Below are 27,663 nucleotides of genomic sequence, written 5' to 3' on the forward strand. Positions count from 1 at the left end.
AGTAGTGGACAGTGGTCATTTTCATCACCACCAGGCAACTGAGCACCCTTTCCACACGGTGGTGGAGGGAAGTGGGGGGACCTTGGTGGAAGGCAGGGCTTGGTCTCCCACTGCAAAGAGGCCAGATATTTCCTCTTCCCAACCCTTACATGCAGAGGGGTAGATTTGTGACCCAGTCCTGTCCAATTAGATATTCTCTTCCCCTCCCCACCATACTCTTGGTTACTCTGGGCTTTGAATCTTGAGGAAGTAACTGAAGGAGGTAGGACCAACTGAGAGGTTCTTTGCGGCCAGTCTTTGGGCCCAGCGGCAGCAATGCAGGCAGATCCTGTGGTGGTGTCCAGCTGGGCGGCATCTCTTCTCGATCCTGCCCACCTTCCAAGCTGCAGTCTCTAGATTTCCCACTGACTCTGTGATTTACCCTTCCCATAAATGACTTTCTACTCACCCCACCCTGGATTGGTTTCCCTTGCTTTCTGCCAAGAATCCCAGCTAGCTCAGGTGCCTTCTAAGAGGACTCTCATCCTCAGAGTCCCCTGACTGTCACCTTTGAGAAGGACAAAAGGAAAGGAGTTGGGAAGGGCTGGGAAGGAACTGAGGCATCTAGTCTACCCAATGAGCCTGAACAGTTCAGGACACCAGCCAGGACTGCTAAAAACATCTCAGCCACCTCTTCCCTGTCCTGATGAGAGACAGAACTCCAGAGAGGGTATGAGGGCTGCCCCCAGCGCACAAACTGGGAGTGCTGTTTGAATTGTCATCTGTGATTCTAGTGCCCAGAGCTGGCGCCATAGCAGCCTTGTGCTAACTGATTTATCCCAAGTCTTACAGTTCAGATGCCCTGGCAAGACTGTAATCATATCTATTTTTTAAATGTTGCCTAGCCCATTTGTCAACTTTTCAGCCAGAGATGCCTTTTTTATCTGCTGCCCACTTTGCTGAGGGAGCATGCAGACCCATGATCCCCTCAGGCTCCCTGAAAACCCCCTTGGATCTTGCAGGATCCTGATTGAGTTAAATACCAAAGAACAGTCCAGACCTTGACAACTCAGGAAGCACATGGGTTCCTTTCACAGTTCTGCTGGGAAGCAGGCTGTGTTGGTGCCATCAACTAGGCTCTCTGAAGTCTCTAGGATTTTGATGGGGTTTGTGGGTACAGTGCTGCCCAAATGACAGCTATGTGCCGGGCTTCACCCCTGTCATCAGCCTGTGACTCTCCAACCGCTATGGGAGCACTGCTCTGCGTTGCATCAAACTAAACACGGGTGGTATACAAATAGACAGGGAGAAGACAGGACAGAGAAAAAGGGGAAGGGCGGAAAGCTATTTCATCCTCACCCCAAAGCTCCTCCCCCACGCTGGGTCTTTCCACCTCCCTCCAGCTCCCCCCTGATCTCCAGAGAAGCCTGCCTTGGCAAATCAGGTTGTCTGTACACAGAGTGGGGCCCAGGATCAATGGTAGAATAGAACTGAAACCCCCACTAACTGTGGAAGACGGTGCCTGGAGGCGGTGGGTCTCAGTTACCAAGAAAGCAGCGCAGTTTGCCCTGTTCTCCCCTCTACCACTCAGACTGCTGAGGTCAGCATCCACACCTGTAAAATAAGGAGCTCAGCATCCGCTCAGGATCGCTGGACAGCCCAGCACTCTACATGGAAAACACTTTGCAAATCATGAAGTGACTTTAAAATGGGGCTGCATCTTCAGCGTTTCCTTCCTTCCTTCACGTGGACAGACAGGAAGATGGGTATTTCCCCATTCGGACGCCCACAAGCATTCCCTGCAAACACAGGGGGGCCTAGAACAAATTCCCATCGTGTGTTACAGAGATCTGAGGGAATGAAAATTTCCTTCTCATTGGAGCGCCGATGTTGGGGAATTTACATTTGATCCAGGTTCTGCCTTACCTCCAGTCCCCATCGGTGTGTCCCTTTTCCTTCCAGTTTTCTCACCACTGCTATGAAGAGTAACCACAGCTGGCTGAGCTGGCAAAGGAAGAGTCTCCTCAGCCACCTTCTTCCCGCCTCGACCTCCTTACAGCGGGTGGGGTTTCCTTTGTCATAGCTCCATGCAGGGAATGAGTGATGATCCCCATTAACCCAGGGTGTTCCAGGGAACGGGCTGAACGTGCAAGGAAAAGGAATGCAGGGCCCTGAGCCAGGCTGCTCAGACCTGCTCGCTTGTGTGTTTTGGTTTGGGTTCCTGACCCTGCCTTTCTTCCTCTTCCCCACAGGTGGACTCTCAGGTATGGCCACCGCCACCCTCCCTGGCTTCTTACTGCCCCATCTGTCGGTGGTGTTCACGCCTCTTGCAACACCCATGGCCTGGACGTGTGTCTCGGTGTTCACTGGCTGCCAATTCAGTCTTGCTAAGTCCTGTTATAGATACGCACCTAGAACCTCCCAACAGGCCAGTGATGCGGGAAATATTTTAGCTGTCCTGGTCTAAAGGTTGGATTCCTCAGGCTGTTCTCTGGTTTGATGTTCTAGAGGGGCTGCCACCATGAAATCATCCTCAAGCATTTGGCCCCGAATGATAAGATCGATGCTGCCAGTTCCTTGTAAGATGAAAGGCAGGGCTCATCGGGTACCTTGGCAGGGACCTTTAGTTTCCCATAGTTTCCATCAGCCCCTGAACGCACCATGACCGGGATGCATGTGATGCAAATGCAGCTTCAAGGCACACCCTCCAGCTCCTCTTACGACCACATTGCCACCCCTCCTGAGTAGACATTCTGGCTTGGCACTGGTGAAAGGTGACCTAAAATATGAGTCAGAATGGAGAAGGAAAGATGGAGTTTGGGAAGCCTAACTTCACAGGCACTCAAACTCCTTAAATAGACGTGAGCTCTGTGGTGCTGTTGTTGCCACAGGGAGGTGCGTGTGCCTGGGGGCTGAGGATGGAAGGGAGGGAGCAGGATGTAGCCACAGCCAATGGGCTGTGACCACAACCTGCTGGCAGGTGCAGAGTAGCTCCTCCAAGCCTTCCAGAGGTGCCCTGACAGGGAGAGAGGCTAGGACAGGGCTCTCCGACAGGGGATACTCAGAAGCCCAGGGAGAAAGCCCAGGTAAGGTGGCCTGCCTTTCACAGTGGTGGTCCAGCCGCAAAGCTGGATTTCGGATCAGACTCTGGTTCTCAGCACCCTAGTCGTGGAATGTGAGCTTCTAGAAGGGCTTCAAAGGTGCAAGGAACAAGTCAGGGCTCTAGTTCCCAGAGCTGCAGAATGGGGTAAGGACTTGATCCCAAAAAAGGCACAAGCCCCATGCCTGGGGACACAGGGTCAGGTCTTGTGATTGTAGGAGGCTCGAAGCCCACGCACTTCTATACACAGCGCCTCCCCATGTGCACATGCGTGCACACACACACACACACACACACACACACACACACACACCCAGAGCCGCAGAGCAGTGCTGACTCTCTGGAAAAGAACCCATCTCATCACTGCTTTGGCCAGAAAGGCCCAGGCAAGTGAGGTTCCAAACCCCCTGGGGCAGCTGTTAATGTCAGCAGAATCACTTTGCCCGCCCCTCTGCTGCATACCAGAGACAGTGGCCTCATCTTGCAGCCCGGCTCTGTCCCCGCCCCTCAAAAAGAACCCCTCCCCATCTCCCCATTTCCCCCCCAAGGCAGAACTCAGGAGCAATCATTTCATGCTGCATAACCATTCGAAATGGAATCCCCATCTCGACTGTATTGGAGAAAATTTATTTAGTAAGGGGTTTTTATTACGTAATATGTATATGACATCCGGTAATAGGAACTGCATTATATTTATTGTTTATCGCTAAGAAAATATTGAAACAGAAGGAAAATTATCAGGACCTATTATTCTCCAATGAGAAGGCATTTTAGGGCTCCGCTGGAAAGAGGAAACGGAGGAGGAGAAAGGACTCCAACCCCATAGAGCTACAGCGGTCCCAAAGGTGCTTTGCCAAAGGTTCAGGAGACAAGGGATTTTAGGGGCTCCAAAAGTAATGCAGTTCTGAAACAGCCTCACTCGTTTTCACGGAAGCCGTCTTTCTGTATAAGCAGAGAGATAAACCCAGAAGCCCGGGATGCTGTAAGAGTTAATGAGGGGGAATCACGTGTCATATTTCTCCGCGTTCATTGTAGTGTTAGCATCTCTAGTCATTAAGAGTCTGAACTCTTGCACTGTGAGACTTCAGGTAAGCGCTGTCTCCCTTTCTGGGGCCTGTATTGCTGTTTTGGTGAATGGAGAGGGTGCTGGACGAGGTGGTCTCGCCTGGGGCCTGGGGCCCGTGCACACGGGTTTTCTCACCACCATCCTGTCTCCTCTAGTTCCAGCATTTCCGAGAGAGGTTGCCGCCCACCTTTTTTTCCAAATTCAGAATGGCTGAGAAGGGCATAGTTTCTCAAACCCCACGTAACCTTACAGAGTGCTTCAGCCTGAGCCCTGGGACCTATGTGGTGGTCGTCTCTGCAGGCAGAGAAGCAGCTGAGTTCTCGCTCCGAATTTTCCTGAAGATGTCAGACAGTGACAGGTACAGAAGTACTGGGATTCTAAATGTTTTATTCTACTTCATTTTATAAAAACACATTGCATCATTCTATGTGGCAATTCATTGTGACAGTGGGGGACCCAGCACAGGCCCAGCTCTCGAGAAGCTCACCCCAAAGGGGGCCGAGAGAGTCTGTGAGGCAAGAGGTAGACCACAAACAAGATGGTGCCATTGCTCAGTGGAAATGCAGGGTCACGTGGGAGGACAGAGTAGAGGGATCTGCCCCTGACAAGAGCAACTGAGGAAGGCTAAATGAGGGAAATGGCACATGAGCCAGTCCTTGATGGAAAATGTAACTTAATGCTTCAAAGGGGAAGGCAATGCAGGCAGAGGAAAAAAGCATGAGCAGAAGCAGGGAAGTGAGTGAACACAGGGCTTGCTGAAGAGTAAGTGATGTTGCCCATAAGCCAGGAAGGTGGTACCTGGCACGCATGACAATTGTCTGAAATGTGGCCAGAACATGGGCTCCATCAGGGAGACAGTGGAAGATGGGCTTGAATGCAAGAGTCCGATGGTGGAGGGTCTCCACTGCTAAGTTGGCAGTCAGGACTGGGATCAGCAAGCACGCATTCTGCTGGGCGCCTGGTTCCTTCTTGGACCCAAGGCAAACATCATTATAATCATGTAGGTCTTTACAGCTGAGCACGGACGAGGCCTTCTCAGTCCAGCATGCCAGTCACTGTGCTACCAGTCAGAGTTGGAACATAAGACAAAGCTTACTTGCCATCCTGGCAATGGGGGTTACTATACATGTAATCTGGTTGTGAAAGGAGCCATTTACTAAATGGTTTGAAGACCAGGTAATGTCCACCCCAAAGACTGGATGCCAGGTCACGATGCTCATCGGTCTGCTGCCTGCCATGGCCACCCACTTCACATCCTCCTGTGCTCAGGGCTCTCCACTCGTGTTCTTGGCCTAAATGTCAAATGCCACTGGGGGTGCCTGCCATAGGTAAGCATAAGCCTCCTTGGAATAGTGAGCTGGTCTTCCTTGTCACACTGTCCCCCTCATTTTCCAGGGACCTGGGCAACAATCTTAACCTCAGACCACTGAAGGTAGGTGTGCAGTAAGCTTTGTTTGAGCTTCAGTAGTCACATCCCATCCCCAAGAGCTTCTGTCTCCTTCCTTCTTGCCTCACCACTGACCAATGAAAACAGAGACACTATAATGGGCGGGTGATGGCTCAAAGGGGCAGGGATGAGGGGAGAAGACCAGGCCTCGAAGGCCAGGCTGGACCCATCCATCTTCCTTCTACAAACTTCCATCCTCGCATTCCCCAAACAGGTTTTATCCGATTGTTGGATGAAGCCTCTGTCTCAGATCCAGGTGGGAGGTTCTTACACCCTCACTGTACCAGAAATCTAACGTTGTCTATTCTCCTTTAGATCCAGGCAACTCTTCCAGAAGATAGCTCCCAACAAAGCATTTTCTACAAATACTCTCAGCAGGTACAGTATTAAGCCTGGGGCGAGGGGCCTTAGAGAGGACGGGTGATGGAGGGAACAGAGGGAAGAAAATCCTTCCTGGGCCCTTATCAGGATACAGAGAGGAAAAGTGGCCTGATGGGTGGTTTTATCAGCCTCTGTCCCTGGATGTCTCCAGAACTGATCTGGAGGGAAAGGGTGCCCCACCTGGGTGACACCTGGGTTGGAGTGAAGAGCTTGGAAAGGGAGGGGCTAATTATGGGGCTGGTCTTTTTAAATCTGTAAACAAGCAATTGGCAGTACCCCTCAAAGTCTTTCCTTCTCCCGCTCTGCCACCTCCCACCAACCTTGGCATCCTTCCTCCTGGGAGCTGGCGAGCTTCAGAAAGCACCAACAGCATTCTTCCTGCCAAGCCACCTATGTGCACAGGGGATTTTCTTAATGGTTTAATAAACCGTTATAAAGAACTCCTTGACTTGTCAGGATAAAACAGCTGCCAGGGACTCTGTGCAGTAGGCCTTTGACCATCACGTTGGTGTGGGAAGTGGAAAGCGATACGGATGATCGGATATACCGTGCCGGCCTCAGGCCAGGTGGGGGCCAAAGACAGGGAGAGCGCAGGCCTCCAGAGGGCTAATGGGGCAGTGGTCACCAGGAGGCAGGCCAAAGGGAAATGATTCAGGCAGCCTGGGCCCAGAGACAAAAACAAGGAGCAGTGAAGAATGTGGCTGGCGGGAGGATAAATGTAGGCGGCAGCTCAGTGTGAACCTCCTTGAAGTCAACACGGGCCCAGGATTCAGGCCCACATCTGGGCTGACTGAAAAGGCACTTCACTTGATGCAAAACAGGATCTGCCAAGGTGACTGAACTCAGTCTGTGAGCTCCTGAAGGCCAAGATGACATTGTCCCCAGTACCAATCACTGCTTGGCATAGAGAAGGTACTCAATCAATTTGCAATGATTTAAGATGCCCAAGCTAAGATTACTGCCCCGAGGGGATCAGCAGGACCAGATTAGGGTCCCTGAGACCAAGCTTTCTTCAGGGGCGGGTGGCAAAATCTTTAACATGGTCCTTGCACCTGTACATCTGAAATAAAAAATATAATTTGTCATATGATAAATGGTACAGATTCCCTAATCAGGACTTTTCCCAAACAACAACCAAATGTCATAGAGGAAAATTGATAGCCCCTATGCGGCCTTTGCAGGAATTAGAATGAGACAGATGCAGCTTTGTGCCAAGGTGCACAGCTGGTCAGGGGAACAAAGACTGGACTCCAGCTTCCTTTCACCCCTCGGTGGGCACCTTGAGCAGGGCCAACCTGGCATCATTCTGCACAACCTGTGAACTGTCCTTAGAGTTTATTGTCCTCAAAAGAAAGTTGAAAGCAAAATACTTGTCCATCCACTGACTCTGTCCTCTCCCCCGATCTCTTGTATCCATTTAACTGGTCCCGGAACAAACGCAATGACCTGCTAGTTCTGTTGACCTAGCACAGGTTACTTTCATTGGCTGTAATAGTAATGATGAGACTATAATTCAGGGTCTGTCTGTGGGAAAGGAAGGACACATTCGGCCTCTGGGACAGGCCACATCCATCATCCATCACTTACCCAGTCAGCAAATGTGTAGCAAATACGCTAGGACATTCGAAGACTCTGCTCAACTTTGGGACTGCAGAGCATCAGTCCTTGGGGATCTTCCATTGAAGTGGTAGAGGCCTATGTGCAGTTCCCTGGGAGTTTGTTCAGGCAGCCTTCATCTCCATTCCTAGCCCCATCTCTTCCAACATTCTGGTGGTTACTGGGTGCAGGATCCAGGTCAGGGCCTGTCCTAGGATGGGGGACAAAGTCCATGCCCCAAAGCTGCTTATGTTCTGGTTGTGATTCCACATAAGTTGGCATTTCTCACCAACATGTTAACTGCTCTTCAAAGTGGGGTGCCATAATTCTTTGAGGGAAAAATCTTAGTTGATGGCAGGCACACAACACTGACTACCTGACATAACCAACCAGTGAGATGTTGGAGGGATGACCTAAGGGCCGATTTCAGACACTTCCAGGATGTTTTCCGCCAGGGACATCGTCAGTGGTCATTTTTCCAGCTAAATGACTCCCATAAGGACAAGCTGTAGGGCTGCTTTTGCTTTCCATTCTGGGTGGTGAGGCCAACCCTGGGGACTACTTGTCTGTCATCTGTGGGGTGCTGATTCTCAGAAGACCCCAAGGAACCACCTCCTTCCACCTGACCTGGTGTCACTCTGCAAAGCCCCCTGCTGGGAGACCTTGCTCCAGCTCCTCCCATGGAAAAACTTTCCCAGGATGATGATGTCCCATCACACTCTCTGCCTTTACCAGGAGGTTGTAAGAAATGACTGCACGTAGAACAGCTCTGCTTCTGCTGCCCATCGAGCTGCTCGGTGTCCCCCACAGAAGAGTTGACGCCTGCGGAAGTTCAGGCCAGGAGAAGGTTCTCTCCCCTCAACCTCAGTTGTTCCCGTTCTTTATCCAAGGAAAACCATGATGTCTCCCTTTCTGCTTCAGTGGCTGGGAAGACTCATGCTAAGTAACATGCTCAGTTAGAGCAGCTTCTCTCAGCCTGGATTCCTGGCATTTTTATCCACCCCCCCCCCACATACACACGTTTAGTAGTCATGTTTCCTCTCAGTCCCTTTCTGGAAGCAGATGGGAAAACACACCTGCAGGGCTGAATTGATTCATTCAATAATATTTCTCCAGAGGGGCTCCTAAGTGTCAGGTATGGTGGGGAGGAAGCAAACACTGCTTTCAGCCAATAATGAATGAAGAGGGACATGCAAGGTGACCCACACTGGGTATCAAATGTCAGGAGTAGGCACTACAGATGTTTGGAGGGACTTATCACCGTGGCCTGGGGCAATCAGGAGACTTTGGGACAAAGGTGAGCTAAGTGCTTAGAAATCCCAGTGCTTTTAGTGTGCCCTTCAGCTCCCCGGCCCTGATGTGATTCCTGCATCCCTTCCTTGTTTGCACCAGGGACCGGACATTGATGCTGCCCAGCTGCAGAGCCTTCTCAACCAGGAATTCCTGAAGGGTAAGGACCCGCTGGCCCCAACCCCATCCTTGCAGCCATGCCAGTCCAGTGCCCCGCTCCGTGACATTTTAGTCCTTCCTTTTCTCCCCCCTTAAGGACCTCCAGGGGACACATTCTCTCTGGACCAGTGCCGGAGCATCGTGGCTCTGATGGATGTATCCTTTGCCATCATCCCCTGCCCCTCCCCTGGCTCTAAGATCCCATCTCTCTGTTGGCTTTCCCGGGGGGTTAATTATGACATTAGGGAACCCTCTTCTCACTCTCAGTATTTCCTCTTCTTCCTTGGTTCTAAGGGCTCACCAAAGAGCCTGGGTTTCTGGGGATTCTGTACCAACTCATTAACTCTCCAGAAGCACCACAGCCACAGTAACAATATACCATCTATCGAGCATCTGCTACGTGCCGACAGTGGTACCGGTATGTTTTTCCCTTGTAATTCGTGCAGTAACCTCTGTGATATAAGAAGTATTATCCTATGTTGCAATAGAAGAAACAGGGGCTCAGAGAGGTTTAGTCATTCACCTCAATCACACAGCTAGTCAGAATTTGTGCCTGGATTTGGAGTTTTCAGCCTCCCAAGTCTGTTCACACATTCTCCTTCACTGCCTCCTTGCAACACCAGTGGTAACTGTTTTCCTTCCACCTCGCTCCTTACTACTGGAGGAGTCCTCACTATTTAAATTCTGTGCTCAACAAGCCCCCAGTTGAATAAAGAGAACAACCACCAACCCTTATAGAAAACTCCTCAGTCTGCACGGCAGCTGCACCCCGTCGTTACCGTCCGGCTGCATTTGCAGATGAGGCTGGGGTGGGGTGGGGTGGTGCTGTGGCTGCCTAAGTTTCATGGCCACAGTGGCAGGCCTGGGAGTCAAACCCAGGTCTCCTGATTCCTGTCCTGACTTCCACTCTCTGGTGAGACACGTCTCCCCCTGCCGCCCCGTGTCCCTGATGGCTCCACGTGGACATCACCCTCACCTGCTGCCTTGCAGCTCTTCCCTGGGGTGCGTGCTGTCTCTCTGGAGTGAGGCAGATCCCCGGCTTTTTCACTCTTAACAAGGCTCGACAGAATGTGAAGCTGTCCATGGTCGAACAAGAGGCCTCCTTGATTAAATAATAAATCAGGCCCTGTCTCTGCTGGCTCTGGTTTGGAATCACTCAGGGACACTGCCCATCCCCACAGATGAACCCAAATGGCCCTCAACAGCCCCACAGCAGGGGGAAGGTAACCCGAGGGGAGGTCATGTCTGCTAGACCCCTGTAAAGCAGACAGTTCTTTTCTACCCTTCCTCCTGCTCACCCTCCAGCTCCCCTGCAGGCCCTCAGAGATCAATCTTTTCATTAGTTCTCATCAAATGCATCGTATGGAGTGATCAGAGCTGGCTTTAATACACAGAGCTTGGTCCAGCCGCTGGTGCACACCTAGTGCACACTTACCTCTCATGAGGCCTCAGAAGCTGCAGTGATACCCACCCCCACCCCCCTGGCTCCTCCCCACTGTCTCCCTGGCAGGAGGGAGTTGGGCCCCTCTGACGAAGGCTGTGTTTTGGGTTCTCTCTCTTCCCCTGGATGCAAGTGGTGTTGGCTCACCTTTCTCAGGGCTTCCTTCTCCATCCAGTTGCCCATTCTCCCCTGTAAAATAAATCTATGCCAGGTCCCTTTCAGACGCAGCAGGAACCAGCTGGCATGGGGCCACATCCAGGTGGCGCTGGACCAACCTCCGTGCTAGCTGATGGATGGAGCTGCTCCCTCTCCTCCACCCCTCTGCTCACTGCACACAGATCTGGTTAACTCTTAACTGTCCACCAGCTGAAGGTGAACGGGCGCCTTGACCAAGAGGAGTTTTCAAGGCTGTGGATCCGCCTGGCCCACTGCCAGGTACCGGCGTATTGTCTTCGGGCTAGCACTCCTATTCCATCTGTTTTAGCATATATTTACCGGGTGTCTGATCCTGCACCAGGGTTGGGGGGGGATGAAAGACGAGGCATCTCATCCCCGCCCTCAAGGAGAGCCCCATTTTTGCTTGGGGAGACGTACAAGCACCAGTAGGTGGCACAAGGAAATACCTGGTCAAGTGGCCAGCTGGGGACTGCTCTAGGTGGCTGGAGAACTGGGTCCCCGTGGACTGCAGCTAAAACCGCTGGCTAGCGCTGCCCTCCTCATCCTTCCCCCAGCCACTGCAGCATCCCCCGGGCCACCAGCCCACTTCATTCCCTTCCCCTCCATCAGCCAGAAGACACATCAGAATCCCAGGGGTGGTCTGTGGCTTCAGTGTGTCCTCACCATTGTTCTCAGGACAAAGTCAAAACTCATCAGAGATGCATGAGTTGGGACCCTACTTTGGGGACTAGGAGAAGCCCCTTCACTCATCCCACTCACTCCTTCAGGCCCCACCCATGAGACTCCTCGCCCTCCACTCCCTGCACCCTGAGCCTGGCTGGTACCCACCCAGCCCGAGAGTCTATCCCCCAAAGCTCCTTCCCTGTGGGGCCTTCCTTGGAGCCTTGCCCACCCCCACCCCAGCCCCAATTAATTCCCCCTTGGCCCCTAACACTTGAGCCCACAATAATAAAATAAAAATATGTTATTTTATATATGATTTATATCACTTGATCCCCGACTGAGGTCATCTGGCTTCTCACCAGGCTGATGTGCCCCTCCCATTAGATCACCGTGCCCTCCAGGGCAGGGATTTCCTCATATGCATCCTTTTCCCCAGTGCCTTCCACAGGGTATAGCACACAGCAGGCACTCAAAAATGACCGAACGAATGCATTACTGAATGAGTCAGTACCTAGTTGAGAAAACGCTCACCCAAAGCCAAAAGAGGCCAGGGAACGTTCTCAAGCCGCTATTTCACAGTAATTGTCTCCCGCAGGAGACCTCAGCTGCACGCCTGCTCAGGGGTATTTTGCTTTGAAACAGCTCCAGCAGGGAGGCTGAGCATAGACCACAATTAGGAGTCCCGCATTGAGTCCTGTGGTGCTTGTCTGCTTAATCAAAGGCAAGTTACTTACCTGCCTGAGCATCTGTGTCCTTACCTGAGAAGCATAAGGATGCCAGGGGTAAGGGTGAGAATTAGGGAGAAGCAGAAAGTCCCAGGAAAACGTAGAGCCGCCCTGGACACAGCTGAGGTATTGGAGTGACTTCATCCTGGGGCTGCACCTGGTCTGGGATGTGGTTCTCGCCTGCCTTCAGCGTTGCTACTCAGAGCGCTCCTAAGCACTTTATAAAGATGTGCTCACTTACTTCTTGCAACAAGCCTCTGAGGTAGATACTGAAACTAGCCCTGTGCTACAGGTTGGGAAACTGAGGCCCAGAAAGATCGGGTAACTTGCCCAAGGGTACACAGCTGCCAAGTCGCTGAGCTGGGGTTCACACCCAGCGATTTGGTTGTGAAGCCTGTGCTCTTAACCCCCACCCTAGGCGAACTCTAGAGAGCTCTCCACCTCCCTGGAAAGTGGCAGCTCCCTGTGGGGCAGGAGCCCAGTCTGAGGGGTGAGGAAGAGGAAGGAGGGCAGGTCGGGAGCAGGAGAAGTGCGGGCCTGGGAGAGGGACGGCAGCCACACACCGCCGCCCCCTCGCCCCCACGGCCAGGTGGTTGGCTTTACCAGGCAGAGCCCTTCCCCTGTCCTCAGCTGCTCACCGTGCCAGCCTCTAAGCTGGGCCTTCCCTACTGTTTTAGTGAATGGAAAAGGAATTTCGCAGGACCTCCCCCTACCAGACATCCTCTTCCAGGTGGCTTGGGACTCACACAGGCTTCCTACTTGTTTTTCCGTATCAGAGTGTTTTCCAGAACACCCAGAAGAACTCCAGAGTTTTCCTGAGCTCGGATTTGTGGAAGGCCATAAATGACACAGGTAAAGCGGCCCTTTGCAGTGAAGACTGGGGGCGACAGCGGGGGGTGTGCGATGCCCACGCCCCTAGCATGCTGTAGGCAAGGCTGGGAGAGGGGCAGCTGTGTCCTCCCCTGGTTCACCCCGGCCTCTGTGGGCCTCCTGGCTCCGAACTCAGACTCCACCCTCCCCCGCCTGAGTTCTCCAATGCGGGTCAATTTTGCCGATTGCCTTTTCTCCCCAGCACAGCTCTAATTGTGCAAAAGTAACCCCACATGGTTGATACCCTACCAGAAGTCAAGCTCGCCTTGAAGACGCTTTCATCTCAGCGTCTGGGCCATCAGGGTTAAATACCCACGGGTGGGTTTGATATACTCTCTTCACTGAGGGTCTGGGCCTAAGTGAAATTGAATGGCATCTGTCGGCTTCAAGGAGGCAGATCTTCAGTCCTGGGCTGATGATAATAACACTGGAGGGCGCAGAAGTTCAGCGGGAACTTGCACTCCCGTCACCTCGTTGGATTGTCTCAGCAGCTCTGGGACTGGGAAGGGCAGGAATCATTATCCCCACTGTACCAGCAGGGGAAGTGGATCACAGAAAGGTTAAGTCAGGAAATTGCCACCTTCCTGAATAAAATGGAAAATTATGATGCCAGTGGGTTACCGCTGAAAGGGCAGCCTCCAGGGCTCCCAGGACTCCCAGTCTGCACAAAGAATCAGAACCTGAGCTGCTGCTCCCCCGGCTTCAGCCTCGCTCCTCCCTTAATTCTTCATAGCGGAGGGCTGAGGTTCTCAAACCTGAGCGTCAGAACCCCCTGTAGGCTTGTCAAAGTGGGGATTGGCGAGCTGCCTCACCCAACCGGAGTACCTGATTCAGGAGGGCTGGGGTGGGGCTTAAGAATTTGCCTTTCTGACAAGTTTCCAAGTGAGCCCGAAGCTCCTGGTCTGAGGATCATACTTTGAGAGCCACTGAATAGCCAGTGAAAGATGAAATCTTTAAAGGAGACTTCATTAATGACTCCAGAATAATAGCAGGGAGAAAGAGAACAGTTGGAATTCAACAGAAAAGCTGGGCGGGGCAAGGTGGGTGACTGAAAGGGGCAATGGAGCGCCTGTTAAAAAAAAGAAAAAAGGGAAGGGGTGTGATTTGAGATTATGGCAAGCCCAAGAGGCAGGCCCTATCTAAAGGAATGCAAATTTCCATTTAAACTCTGCAGGAGAACCTAAACAGGTCTCTGGCTGTGTGGGGCCCGGGGGCCACCAGGCTTGTCCCCTCCATCAGGGGTTTGGTTTGCAAGGTTCTTCTAGCTCACCAGGGCGCACAGGCCCCACTTACTCTGTCTGCCACTGTCAGCTCTGGGGTGGGTGCCTCCCTGAAACTCATAACTAGACATATAAGATGATAAGACCCAAAGAGGGCCAGGCACCTCTGTCCTGCCTGCCTCAGGCCACCACCTGAGGTCTCTGCTCCCTGGACCGGTGACTTAGGACTGAATCCCTCCTCCAGGAATCACACTTACCAAGCCCAGCAGCCACCATGCATGAGACCCACATGCAGTCACGGCGTTGGGGAAGAAGCCTCCCTTAGACAAAGTCATCAGCAGAGAGAGGCCTGACAGGCAGGGCCAGAAGCAAACTTTCAGGTGTCTCGGTAGCTCCCATCCCACATGAGAATTATCAGATGATTATGAAGGGTCTTGAGTGTCTTGAGTTGGCCTCTGACAAAACTCCAGAACAGTATTGTTGGGGCCCAGCAGCCAACAAGCAAGAGGCAACTAGAGAATCATAAATACACGGCAGAGGAGCGGACCAGCCAGCATGGGGCCGAGGAGGGAGGGCTGAGGTGGTGGAAGGCCACGAGGTCCCTGCACCCCACTCCTGGCCTCCCGCGCGCTCACCGGCTCTCCCTGTGGCCCAGACTTCCTGGCAGGCGTCTCTGTCAGCAACGAGCTGCTGGGTCTCATGAGCCTCCGGTACAGCGACAGCTCCGGCAGGGTCACCTTCCCCAGCCTGGTCTGCCTCCTGATGCGCCTTGAAGCCATGACAAGTAAGCGTCACCTGGGGGCACCTTCCCAGTGACCAGAGAACACCGGAGGGTCCCAGGGATACACTCGGCCCCAGGCCTGGGCAAAGCCTTAGTAGTGGGAAGGGCTGGAATCCTGCTAGGAGCCCTTGCTCAGAGCCAGCATTGGCCTATGTGAGAGTGTAGTTGGCTTGTGTCTCCAACCACTCTCTGTACCCTTCTCTCTCCAGGACATCCGCCCATCCCAGGCCTTTGATCACCTTACTCAGCACCTTTTTCAGGAACTAATCACCGTGTCCCCTCTCCAGATTGGGTTATGGTTTAAACCTCCTCTTCAGTCATGCAAGGAATGATTTGGTCTGTGCTGAAAGATTGCACACACAAGCGAGTTGGTTGGGGCAGGAGGTCCTCCCACTGTCCGCGCCATGTGACATCACTCAAAAAACCCCCTAGCTCGGAGCAAGGCAATTAATCAGATGGGAAGACCTGAGCCCTGGGAGGGTAAAAGAAAAGCCAGAGACACAACCCTTGCTCCAGAGAATTCTCAGTTGGACAGGGAAGTGCCCCTGAAATACTTCCTAAGACAAGTCCTGACATCCCCACGGCCAAGTGTAGGGGGCACAAAGTGCAAGGAAACTGGAAAGGGGAGGGTCGTGTGGGACAGAGCCATCAGAGAGAGCTGTTTCAAGAGGTGAGCCCTGAGCTGTCCCTCGGCTGTAGAGTTTGGCTGGAAAGAGAAGAGGAGGGGAGATGGAGCTCCCCTGGGGCTTTTCACAGAATCACCTCATTGCCTTGAATGTCACATGCCCCCAGGCCTGTCCTGATTCCTCTCTTCCTCTTTACCCCAGAGGCTTTCCATAACCTCTCCAAGGATGGAAGAGGACTCTACCTGACAAAAATGGAGGTGAGGTACCTCCCCCTTCCAGAGACAGGGCACAACCCCAGCCCACCCCCCTCACCTGATTCTAGGGGGCATTGCTCTCCCGGAGGCTACTCAGCAGTCTGTCAAAGGCCAGCCAAGCTGCCGGCCCCTCCTGCCTCCAATTACTGCCTTTATATATTGCTGGCTGCCAAGGCTGCTTTAGGATCTTGGCAGACAGATTTTATTTTTTTCCAATAGCTTAATAAAGCAGAGGATTATGTGGGAGTCATAAATCCAAGAGGGAACTAAGGAACACCTACTGAGCTCACTGTACATTAAACTTACTCCCAGTGAGTGTTTGGAAGAGCGTCCTGGCCCAGCCAGCTGGTCGACCTCAGCTGTCCCTCTCAGCACCTGCACTACTCAGGGATTAGCAGAAGCTGCGCTGCAACAGAGGGCTGAGGCCTCCTGCTTGGGTTGGAATTAGCTGGAAAGGGTTGACGAGACTAGACTGAGGTCTTTCAAATAAAGAGGGTACCATTTACCCTGCTCTGTATTAAGCTAACAAGTTTAAAGACTGGTTGTAACAATGATGCTTATTTCTCAGTGGATGAACCTGGTGATGTACAACTGAAGCAAGCGGCAGAACAGACCCCAGAGCCCAGGTAAGACATGGAAGCTTTTGAATAATTTCCTCCTAGGAAATTCCCCTTCTCCTCCAGGAGCTGCACGGGGGACTTTCTCCCTGGGAGCAGACCCCCCACCACTGAGATTACAGAGCCCTTGTGTGTGTGAGCCACGGCTCAGCCCCTTGTCCCTTGAGTTTCAAGACCAACGCTGCAGATTTCATCCCAGTCATGCAGACCAGTGGGCATTCGTGAAAGAGTGTGTCCTGGAAGTTACAAATGAGGGATTTAGAATTCTTTTTTTAAATTAATTAACTTTTATTGAGATATAATTGACATTTAACATTGTATTCATTTTAAGCATACAACAAAATGACTTGAAATAGGTACATATTGTGAAATGATTACTGTGGTAAGTGGGGTTAACATCTATCACCTTACATAGTTATTTTTTCTTCTTATGATAAGAACTTTTACAGTTTACTTTTAGCAACTTTCAAATATACAACACAGTACCACTAACTATATTCACCATGCTGTACATTACATCCCCAAAACTTGTAACTGGAAGTTTGAACCTTTTGATCACCTTCACACATTTTGGTCAACCTCTGACCCCCAACTTGTGGCAACCACTAGTCTGATCTCTGTATCTTTCAGTTTGGTTTGGGTTTTTTGTTGTTGCTATTTTTTAGATTCCACATATAAGTGAAATCATACAGTATTTGTCTCTCTCTGACTTACTGCATTTAGCATAATGCCCTTCATGCATGTTGTCACTAATGACAGGACCTTCTCCTTTTTCATGGCTGAATAATATTCTATTGTATATACATATAACCACAATTTCTTTATCCATTCATCCTTTGAGGGACACTTAGGTTGTTCTATGCCTTGGCTACTATAAATAATGCCACAATGAGCATGAGGGTGCCTATATCTTTTTGAGTTAATGTCTTTGTTTTCTTTGAATAAATACCCAGAAGTAGAATTGTTGGATCATACGGTAGTTCTATTATTAATTTTTTTTTCAGTTCAGTGACTGTTTATTGAATAGCTCCTATATGGGAGGCTCTGTGCTAGACTCCAGGGGCACAAAGATAAATAAAATTCACATGATTTCTGACCTCTGTTGCTCACTACCTAGTGGGAGAGATAGTCCTATAAACAGGAAACTATACTCTAATATACAAGTTGCAGTGAAAGAGGCTTGGGTGTTATATGGACACGAAGAGAGGGTGCTTCATATGGGTTCAGCTTTGGATGTGGTGATGTGCTTGTGAGTCACCCGTATGGAGATCTCCCATGGACAGATGGATATATAGGTCTTTAGGGAAATCAAACTCAGTCCTTGCCTTACAGGGTCTTGCTATGGAGTAAAAGAGACAGAAATGTAAATGTAATGAATCAGTTACAATAGTCTAGTGAAGGCTGACACAGAGGTTCACACAAAGATGATGGTACAACTGCCTTGGCCTGGAAGTTGTGATGTCTCTCTAGGAGACTGCCTGGGAGCTGAGTCCTGAATGACTCAGAGTAGTTAATCACCTGTCGTGGGCTGTCGATGGGTCATCGTAAACATGGAATACTTTGGGTGGACTCAGCGAGGCTGCGAGTCAGAAGGACATCACCAGCTGAGCAGCCAGTGGGCGCTGTGCAGGCAGCTGGTCACTGAAGGCCCTCCTCTGAGGCCAAGATGCACAGCTCAGTCTTCCTTGACACCAGTGAAAGGTAGCATGCCGTGCCCATTCAAGTGGTTGGGCGTGTCCTGTGGTCCTACGTGTTGGTTCAGTTTCTTATACAGTGCAGGCACACAGAGCCTAGTATTAATTTTTCAATGAAGTTCCGTACAATTTTACATGGTGGCTGCACCAATTTACATTCCCACCAACAGAGTATAAGAATTCCCACATCCTCAAAATAACATTTGTTATTTGTGGAGTTTTTAATGATAGCCATTCTGACAGGTGTGAGGTGATACCTCATTGTGGTTTTGATTTGCATTTCTCTAATAATTAGCAATGTTGAGCATCTTTTCGTGTGCCTATTAGCCATCTGTATGTCTTGTTTGGAAAGGTGTCTATTCAAATCTTCTATCCTTTTTTTTTCAATTGGACTGTTGTTTTTTATAGTGAGTTATGTGAACTATTTGTATAGTTTGGATATTAATCCCTTGTCGATTACACCATTTACAAACATTTTCTCTCATTTTGCATGTTGCCTTTTACGTTTCTTGATGATATCATTTTCAGAATATGAGTTTTTAATTTTGATGAAGTTCAACTTACCTGTTTTTCCTTCTGTCACTTACACTTTTGGTGTGGTATCTAATCATTGCCTAACCCAAGATCATGAATATTTTCTCCAAAGTTTTTCTCTAAAGAGTTTTATTGTTTAGCTCCTACATTGATGTGTTTGGTCCATTTTGAGGTAGTTTTTGTGTATGGTGTGTTGTAGGAGGTCCAACTTCATTCTTTTGCCTGTGTGTATCCCATTGTCCTGGCATTGTTTATTGAAGAGATTGTTATATGCCTCATTTTATTGTCTTGGCATCCTTTCCAAAAATCAGTTTATCATAATGTAAGGATTTATGCCTGAACTTTAAATTCTGTTCCATGGATCTGTATGTCTGTCCTTATGCCAGTACTGCACTGTGTTAAATACTGTAGTTTTGTAGGAAGTTCTGAAATCAGGAAGTGTGGGTCTTCCAACTTGGTTTTCTTTTTCAGGAGTGTTTTGGTGATTCTGAGTTCTTTGCATTTACATATGAATTTTAGGATCATCTTAACAAATTCTGCAGAAAATAAAGGCAGCTGAGATTTTGATGGCAATCACATAAATCTATAGATCAGTTTAGGGAGTATTGCCAATGTCACAATAGAAAGTTTTCTGATCCATGAACATGAGATGTCCCTCCGTTATTTTTAGATCTTTAATTTCTTTCAACATTGTTTTGTGGTTTTTCAGTGTAGAAGTCCTGCACTTCCTTTGTTAAATTTATTCTTACACATTTTATTCTGTTTGAGGCTATTATACACAGTTTTATTTTCGGATTGTTCATTGCTCATGTATAGAAGTAAAATTGACTGTTATATCTTGAACTTATATTCTGCCACCTTGCTGAACTCCTTTCTTAATTCTAATAGCTTTTTAGATGATTTCTTATTTATACACACAGACACACATGCACACACACATGCATATATACATACACATAATCATGTCATCTACAAATGAAGATAGTTTTATTTCCTTCATTCCAATCTGGATGCCTTTTGTTTGTTTTTCTTGTCTAATTGTCCTGGCTGGAACTTCTAATACAATGCTGGGTAGAGGCTGAGAAAGCAGACAGTCTTGTGTTCTTGATCTTGGGAGAAAATACTCATATTTCACCAATATGTATAAAGTCAGCTGTGGGGTTTTTGTAGATACCATTTGTCAGGTTGAGAAAGCTCCCCTCCACTGGTAGTTTGCTGAGTCAACACGCTTTCGGTTACTTGCTTGATGTCTGTATTCCCTTGTACACTGTCAGCCTAGGTATGTCTTATTTGTTGCTATCTCCTTAGCATGTAGAGAAACCACTCAGTAATGATTTCCCAAATGACTGAAAGAAATTGTCCTTTCCGGTTTGTGTCTTCCTTTGTCTTGTTCTCATCCCAACTTTTGTAAATATTGTCTTAAACCCACGTCTTCATGCTGTTTTAGCTATTTCTACCTTCTACCACATTGGGATTAGTAGGCAGCAGGTGGTTAACATTATCTTGTTACAATATCTCTGATACGTCATGGTCTGTATCCTTTTATAAAGGCTACCGTCTGACCTGTTAATCCTCTCATCCTTTTGAAATCGGCTTTCCTGAGTCCTGGGCATATTTCAACCCTGCCCAATATCCCCTGACTTCAATACTACAAAGTCAAAGTGATTTCCTTGTAAGATTTCCATCCCTCCCAGGTTCCCTGTTGGCCAGCATTCAGTCCGAAGGGCAGTCCCTCTCCTTGCTCATTTGGTCCTCTGTGCAAGGAAGTGGTCACTGAAACAACGGAAGGCCTTGTCAGATGACCTAAGTAGACTTCTCCCAGAGACTGGGGGGTCACTGAAGCCCCTCGCCGGTCTCCTTTCGCGCTGGACCGCTCCCTGTAGACTGTGTACAAGACGCTTCTACCTACCCTTGGATCCGCCAGGCAAGCTGGGGTGCGCTCCCATTGGGAGAACACTTCCATTCCTCTCTCTCTCTCATCTTTCAACCCATCTGCTCTCCTCTAACTTAGTAAATTGGGATACCAAAATGTGCAACCAGACACATCCTCTTCCCCCACCCCCAGCATATCCGTTTCTTTTGAACAGAGCATGCGCCTCCGTGGTCACACTAGGGGCGTGTTTTATGTTAAAATTGTTAAAAGACAGTCAAGCTCTTACTTTGAAGAATGCTGATACTCAGTGCTTTGGTATACGGTCCTTGGGCGTTTGAGGCTATGTTGAGTGCAGCTGATTTAGAGTCTGAAAGCTCAGTACACGGCAAGTCTGCTGAGAGTTTGTCTAGCTAATGTCATCTGCATTCACGCTGATGAACTGTCAATATGGCAGCGAAGTGCCTTGTTCTAACGAAGTCAGCATTGATAACAGTTTCCCACCACACAGAAATAAAGCGTCTTGAGGAATGGGCCCCCTCCTCCTACTCTGCACCCAGGTGAAATATGAACAGCAGTGGCCCTGGTCCTGATTTACCAACGGCAGTTTTCACAAGAGAGGGTCTCCTTCTCTCCTAATAAATCCATCTCTCCATCCTTCAGACCAAAGAAATTCTTTTTGACAGCTGAGAAGTCTGGATTTGCCTGGATATATGTCTGGATGTGAAAACTCCCCACCTCTTTTGGCAAGCACATGCCTGGTGATTCCCGGGCACCTTTTAAACCCAGGGTGTCCAGCTTTCCAGAGCTCGCTTTTAAAGAGAAATGCATCCAACTAGAACAATAACAGAGACATGCCAAGGGCATAAACCAAGAAGGAGGAGGAGTTGGAATTCAAGAAACAGGAGGTCCAGCACTTGATCCTTCACTAGCTAGGAAGTCAAAGGCCAAGGCTGTACATGTGAACAAGAAGCCCAGCAGGGGGCAGGGTGAGTGACCTTGGGGGAGTAGGGGACCAGTATGTTTATCTGCTCCCTTAATCATGGGGAAAATAGTTTTCAGGAGGATTTTGAAATTCTGCTGGAGGATTTTGGAAGAATTATTAGGATAGTGACATAAACTAAGCAGGTTTTTCAAATTAACTTCTGGAAAAACAAAGAATTCTAGAAGAGAGGAAATGTGAAACTCAGAGTATCTCTTCACTCAGCAGTGAACTGTACGTACATAATTGTCATAAAACAAAGATTGAATACTGATTTAACAAAACACGAGACATAAATACGTTAGAAAATGGAGGGAGAGGAGATACAGTGGAAGTGGGTTAGGAACATCCCAGCCCCATCTTCCATCGTACGACGTCAGTAAGCATTTAAAATTGGCAAGTCAAGGGGTAACCAAGTGAACATACTATTTAGATGTAAGGAAGAAAGCACAGAAGGAAGAGTTTGGAGAGAGGAAGTTTGGATAGGAATGGGGCAGGGGACTGCTGTTTTTTCCTCATGCCTCATAATACTGTTTGAATTTTTTAATTATATACCTTGGGCTGGACTTTCATGAAAAATAAATAAGCAAACTACCAAATAGTCTGAGAGATGGGAGTTTAATATACAAGAGACGAGGAGGGAGACAGAAGAAGAATCAAGACTGCTTCTTTACCACGTGGGCAGGACAGTTGGTTGATTCGAGTTGTGGAAAAAAATATCTACGCAAGAATATCACTTTAATCTAGGAGACGTGCCCTTGAGAAAAGCCACTCTTCCAAGGGGGCCCACAGCTCAGCTGGACCAGAGGACAGAGTTATGGTTATTCTGGCTGCCCCTGTTCTCAGCCCTTCCAACCCACCGAGAGGGTTGGAGGAACACCTGCTCTCCAGCTTCCCTTCTACTTTGCGGCGGGCACTCAGGTGCTAAATGAACTGTGGTTTGCACTTAGACAGGGCAGAGTAGGTGGGGAGGGTCCCTCCAGGGTATTTTGAAGAATGAGGTGGAGACATTCCCATCCATTGAAGGCAAAGGTGTGATGGAGCTGGTCCAGCCTTGCCAGCAGGTGGCACATGTGCTCCTTCTGTGGTCTGGTCGTCCTGACCAGCATCTGTGGGAATGGGGCCTGGCCTCTGTGGTCACTCAAAGGAAGGAAAAGCTTCTTTACTTGCCCTGGGCCTTCTGCATTTGAGTATCTGTGTCTTTCTCTAGGACAGACTCCCAGTGATCACTCAAGAATCTGGCTCTCATCTTGTCGGGCTGTGCTGCCCCTGTGGTTGTGATACTTGGAAGCCTGCTCTGCCTGGAATGTAGTCAAAGCTGCCTTCAAGGAGCCTGGGCTGGATCCTCAGCTGGGTCAGGCTCTCATTAGCCTGAGGTCACAGATCAGGTGACCTGAACACTTGAAGACACCTGCCTCGGATCCCTGGAGAATGAAACAAGAGCTATTCCCTTGTGGGAAAGCAAGGGGAAAGCTGCCTCTCAGTCCCCTCCACCAATTCAATCCATTTCTTGGAAAATCCGGAAGGAACCAGTCAGTCCACCCACAGTGTGCCATGTGTGATATGGGGGCAGTCCGCTGGGTGTTTGCAGAACTATTCATACTCCCCAGTGTCTGAATCCTGATTGTTTCACAGCCAAATGGCAAAATAAAACAGTTTCCCTAAAGGTCTTCAACTCCTTTAGGACAAATAGGATTTTAGTTCTGGATGAAAACTACATGTGGGGAAGGGGAAATCCAGCCAGCAAGGTAGGCACCTCCCCACTCCTTCCTTCCTTATCCATAAAGTGGTCATCAGCTAGCTCCACAAGGTCATGGCCCACTAGAGTTCAGAAGAGATTCCAAAGAGTGGCCAGGCCAGACCCCACTCAGGAGAACTGGCACTTGAGAACTCATCCATGGAAGCAGCTCTCCGATGAGGAAATCCTTGTGAATGTGTGTGTCAAGAGAACAGAAGGGTAGGAACCTTCCAGAATGTGACCTTTCTGAGCAGAAGCCATCAGAAGGTGGATGGCATGGGCAGGGGTGTGCCATCATGTGAACACCCATGGTCAGGACCTAGGTTAGCATTTGAAGGTGGACGCATCCCAGTACAAGAAACACACACGCAGTGAGCTAACCTGCATCCCTCGGGGACCACTGCAGTGTCTGAGATCATTTCAGTAGCAGGGCAGGGTCAGACACACAGTAAAGCCTGGGCCAAGTCATTTTGCTTGGTTAACTGGGGTAGAAGGCCATGGTTATCAGCGTGGACTTTGGAGGTCAACAGAGATAATGTCAGCAGACCCAAGTCCTGGGCTGTCAGACTGCCCTCTTACGTACAGTCTTCTGCACGTACAGCACTGGTCCTGACAGGTCAACATAGACTCTGCTTAAGAAAGAAAGAAAGGAAAGAAAGAAAAGGAAGGGAGGAAGAAAAGAAAGAAAGAAAGGAAGGAAGGCGGGAGGGAGGGAGGAAGGAAGGAAGGAAGGAAGAAAGAAAGGAAAAGAAAGAAAGAGAAAGAAAGAAAGAAAGAAAGAAAGAAAGAAAGAAAGAAAGAAAGAAAGAAAGAAAGAAAGAAAGAAAGAAAGAGAAAGAAAGGAAGAAAAAGGAAGGAAGGAAGGAAGGAGGGAGGGAGGATGGAAGGAAGGAAGGGAGAAAGAAAGAAAAGAAAAGCTCAAAAGAATGAATGAGTCACTTCGGCAGGACTCAGAGATGACTTTCAGCTAAATGTCTGGGTACAAAGTCCAACACACCTGCCCACTTGTGCTCTCTTGTGCCTGTGGTCTCCCTCGCCCCTTCCTCTCCCCATCCCCTGTGCTCCATCAAGGGCCCTGACCTAGAACAGAATCCACCGGGGCCTCAGATACAGGCAACTCAGTTCAATGAGAAGTTTTTCAACCTAAAGCAATGTTCAATTCACCTACATTTTAAATCAGAAATACTGTAACTTGTCCAAAACTAAACATTTAAAACTTTCAGTTTCATACAATAGCCAATTAGGAGGAGGGGTTGGGAAATAGGGATGGGGAGGGAGCGTAGAATAGAAGGAAAGTTTAAGTGGGAGGAAGAATGGAGAAGTTACCATGCAGCGTCAGGCAGGAGAACCGGACCTGCTCGAGGTATTTCAAGGAGGGATTTAACACAGGGGATGAGGTGCTCACAAAGCTGTTAGATTGGCTGGAGGAGCACAGACCTGAGAAGATCACCCCCACTCTCAGGTTCACCACCAGCTTGCAGAGAACCTAGAAGCTGCCGCCACTGCCCTCGCCAGACGCTCTAGGGAACGGCCAGAACCATCACAGCTGCCTGAGGCCCTAAGTGGGTGAATTACAGGACAGAACCTCCCACCTGCCCCATGTCTGCCCATCCAGCCAGGGACAGAATGACAAGGCTTCTGTCTCTTTGCTGCCTTCCGAACCCTAAGTGCTTCTCACTGGTGGGACTTGAAGTGTATCTGGGACTCTACTGGGAAGGTAGTTCTTAAGCTCCCAGCCCCTGCCAGATGGGACAGAATATAGAAGGGGGTATATAGAGTGTCGGGTGCCCATACAATAGTCAGCACAGAGGAAAGAGAAAAAGGGGAGAGGGAAAGACAGAAGATGAAAATGGAGAGCTGGCGGGGGGAAGGATGGTTCAGACATGACAGCAGGCAGACAAATGAGACATGGCAGGGAGCAATCTTGACAAAATAAGATGGGAGAGACCAAGGATGTGAGAGAAGTCAGGAGACTAAAACGGAAGGAGGGAGACTTGGGTCTGTGGGTGTTGGGGGGAGGGGTGGCCATCGAGCCCACTCATTTGGGTCTGTTGCCAGCAGAAATGTTGACTTGCCCAACGCTCGTCAGGGCTGTGGCTCTCAAACTTTATTGTGCATTAAAAACCTGGGATAACTTTTTAAAAAAACCTCAGAGATTCTGATCCAGAAAGTCTGATGCTAGACCTGGGAATCTGCTTTTTTTTTTAAAAGCTCACAAGTGATGCCTGTGGTCCTTGGGTGACATTTCAGGAATCACTGCTTTGCAGCTCCACTGAATGATGGAAATGCTCTGAACAACAGCAGTTGGGGTGGCTATGAAATGGCTAATGCGTTCAAGCTGAAGGTCTGCTCTAGTCAGAGGCCTCCCGCCATCCCACTTGAGGCCACAAGTTGCTACCTGGGATGTCTAAGGTCCCGTCCTCCCACTGCCCAGCTCACTGCTCCCCTTCCTTCCAGCTCCCCAAGAACTGATGTCCTGGTTGATTTTTACCTCTAAACAAGCTAATTAAGCAATAATCCTAGAAGAATCCATCACTCTGACAAGGTTGTTGATTAACCATCCCTCAGCCAAGCCAAAAGTGCTTAACATCCCAGCGGAGTGGTCCATAATGAGTACACCAGCGACACTGGGCTACAGCAGAGCAGGTGATGTCTGAATCTGAGCAGACAGATGTGGAATGGGCAGTCTGGCTGACTTTTCAGCCTAATGGAGGACAGTAGAGAGGAGGATGGACAGGCTGGAGGCTGTACTGGCTGGGGCATCCCTCTAGACCATCCTCTCTGAGACCGCCAGAAGTCCCCAGAGGGCTTCTAAGGTTATGCACAAGTCTGGACCATGGGAGAAGGGCCATGTGAAAGGAGCTGGATACAGAGACATAATTCTCCAACTTTACAGCTATCGTCAGCTCCATAGCTGCCGGAGTCAGAAGAGATAGGCAAAAAGAAAAAATGACTGCCTTCCAGAGATCAGTTTCAAGTTCAGACTGATATATCTTCTTTTTTCCACACTTAGACTCCTTTTAAACACTCCTCTGTTCCCTTAAAAGATTGACTTTTTTCAGTGCTCGAAAAATAGTCTCTTTGACCAAGCAGGATGTGGTGAAACACTGCCCCCTGATGGTCACAGTTGTTGCAGCTTCGAAGCATCCACCTTGCAATTTGTCCAAGCTGCCTTTTCAGCGGAATCGCCCTATCATCTGTCTGACTCTGTCTTCATCTGAATTCTCATCTCATTCCTGCCCCTTTTTTGCATAAAGAATAGATGATATTGGTAAATACTCTTGAGCCAGGGGAAGGAAACTGACCCCCAGCTGTGCCACACTCATAGGGTCACTGACATGCCACATCATCTTACGTCTTTAAGAGTTTCCAATTCTGTTCAGGCACAAAGGAAAGAAAATAGCATAGAGTAAGTGTTCAATAGTGTGAAGGGAATGAGTGAATGAGCATGCGTAGTGTAAAGATGGGGAGTGTGGCAGAGTGGACAGGGCACCAGGCAAGGACTCTGGAGTCTCAGGTGCAAATCCCAGTTCTGCCTCCATGCGGCTCTGTGTGCTTTGAGGAATGGCCTTCTCTTTCCGGGATACCTTCTTCTCTAAAATGAAGGGGCTGAACTTGGAGATCTCTAAGGTCCCTTCCACAGCACACACTTGGGGAGGCAGGTCCTGAGGCTTATAAGCCAAATCATCATTAAGAGGCAGCAATTAGGCAGGAAAAAAAGATCCCCTAGCCATGCAGCAGCATCAGCTCTTACTGAGACCTACTCTCTGGGGAATTAAAGAGTGCTCCTCTCCCTCAGCCTGGGAGTTGCTGCTCCTTTTATGATGTTTTCAGTGATGGAAATTCAAAAGCCTCTTCACTGTATGTTACAGCATTAGGAATACAGTCTAATATTGTAATAACTTTGTATGGGGACACATGGTTACTAGACTTACCGTGTGACCATTTCATACTGTATGCAAATGTCAAATCATTTTCCAGTACACCTGCAAATAGCGTAATATTGCATGTCAGCTATATTTCAATTTAAAAAAATAGAAATTATACTGTATACATGGAATGAAAAAACAATGCCCCTTCACACATCTGGGGTTGATCATTAGCTTTGACATTGCCCTGGAAAGGTGGAATCAGGCCACAGTGCAGCCACCGATGGTGGTGAGACAGTGCCACCCCGTGGCCACCTCAGCTAATCACAGCCCAGCCCTGCTTCTCAGCCCTTGCCAAAGCCCCGTCCTCCCCAAGGCTAGAAGGGCAGCATTAATTCTCAGTGCGAGTAACTGTTGTCATCCCAGCCTTGCACTCTCGCTTTCTGATCCTACTCCATTTCTTCAAATGGGGGTTTGGCCCTTAAGTCCTTCCCTTATAACTGCCTTATTCTCTGAGACTGCTGTGACTTATGGCATGCAGTCAGGGATGCTAGGTCCATGCAGCGGACAGGATATCCCTACTG

General features: G+C 49.3%; 1 protein-coding gene across 1 annotated transcript in view; it reads left to right on the forward strand.

Annotated features, from left to right (window-relative positions):
- CAPN13 (calpain 13) overlaps nucleotides 1–23,164 on the forward strand; it is a 79,121-nt gene extending 55,957 nt beyond the window's left edge. The window contains exons 12-24 of the mRNA XM_064494207.1: nucleotides 2,232–2,416; nucleotides 2,871–2,874; nucleotides 4,301–4,503; nucleotides 5,541–5,577; nucleotides 5,908–5,970; nucleotides 8,962–9,019; nucleotides 9,116–9,174; nucleotides 10,826–10,894; nucleotides 12,801–12,876; nucleotides 14,770–14,898; nucleotides 15,723–15,778; nucleotides 16,344–16,401; nucleotides 22,683–23,164. Coding sequence (XP_064350277.1) covers nucleotides 2,232–2,416; nucleotides 2,871–2,874; nucleotides 4,301–4,503; nucleotides 5,541–5,577; nucleotides 5,908–5,970; nucleotides 8,962–9,019; nucleotides 9,116–9,174; nucleotides 10,826–10,894; nucleotides 12,801–12,876; nucleotides 14,770–14,898; nucleotides 15,723–15,778; nucleotides 16,344–16,370 — 966 coding nt within the window. The 3' untranslated portion in view covers nucleotides 16,371–16,401; nucleotides 22,683–23,164. The remainder of the gene's footprint in view (nucleotides 1–2,231; nucleotides 2,417–2,870; nucleotides 2,875–4,300; nucleotides 4,504–5,540; nucleotides 5,578–5,907; nucleotides 5,971–8,961; nucleotides 9,020–9,115; nucleotides 9,175–10,825; nucleotides 10,895–12,800; nucleotides 12,877–14,769; nucleotides 14,899–15,722; nucleotides 15,779–16,343; nucleotides 16,402–22,682) is intronic.
- The last annotated feature ends 4,499 nt before the right edge of the window (nucleotides 23,165–27,663 follow it).

The sequence above is a fragment of the Camelus dromedarius genome, chromosome 15, assembly GCF_036321535.1.
Source record: "Camelus dromedarius isolate mCamDro1 chromosome 15, mCamDro1.pat, whole genome shotgun sequence".
In the NCBI taxonomy this organism is placed as follows: domain Eukaryota; kingdom Metazoa; phylum Chordata; class Mammalia; order Artiodactyla; family Camelidae; genus Camelus; species Camelus dromedarius.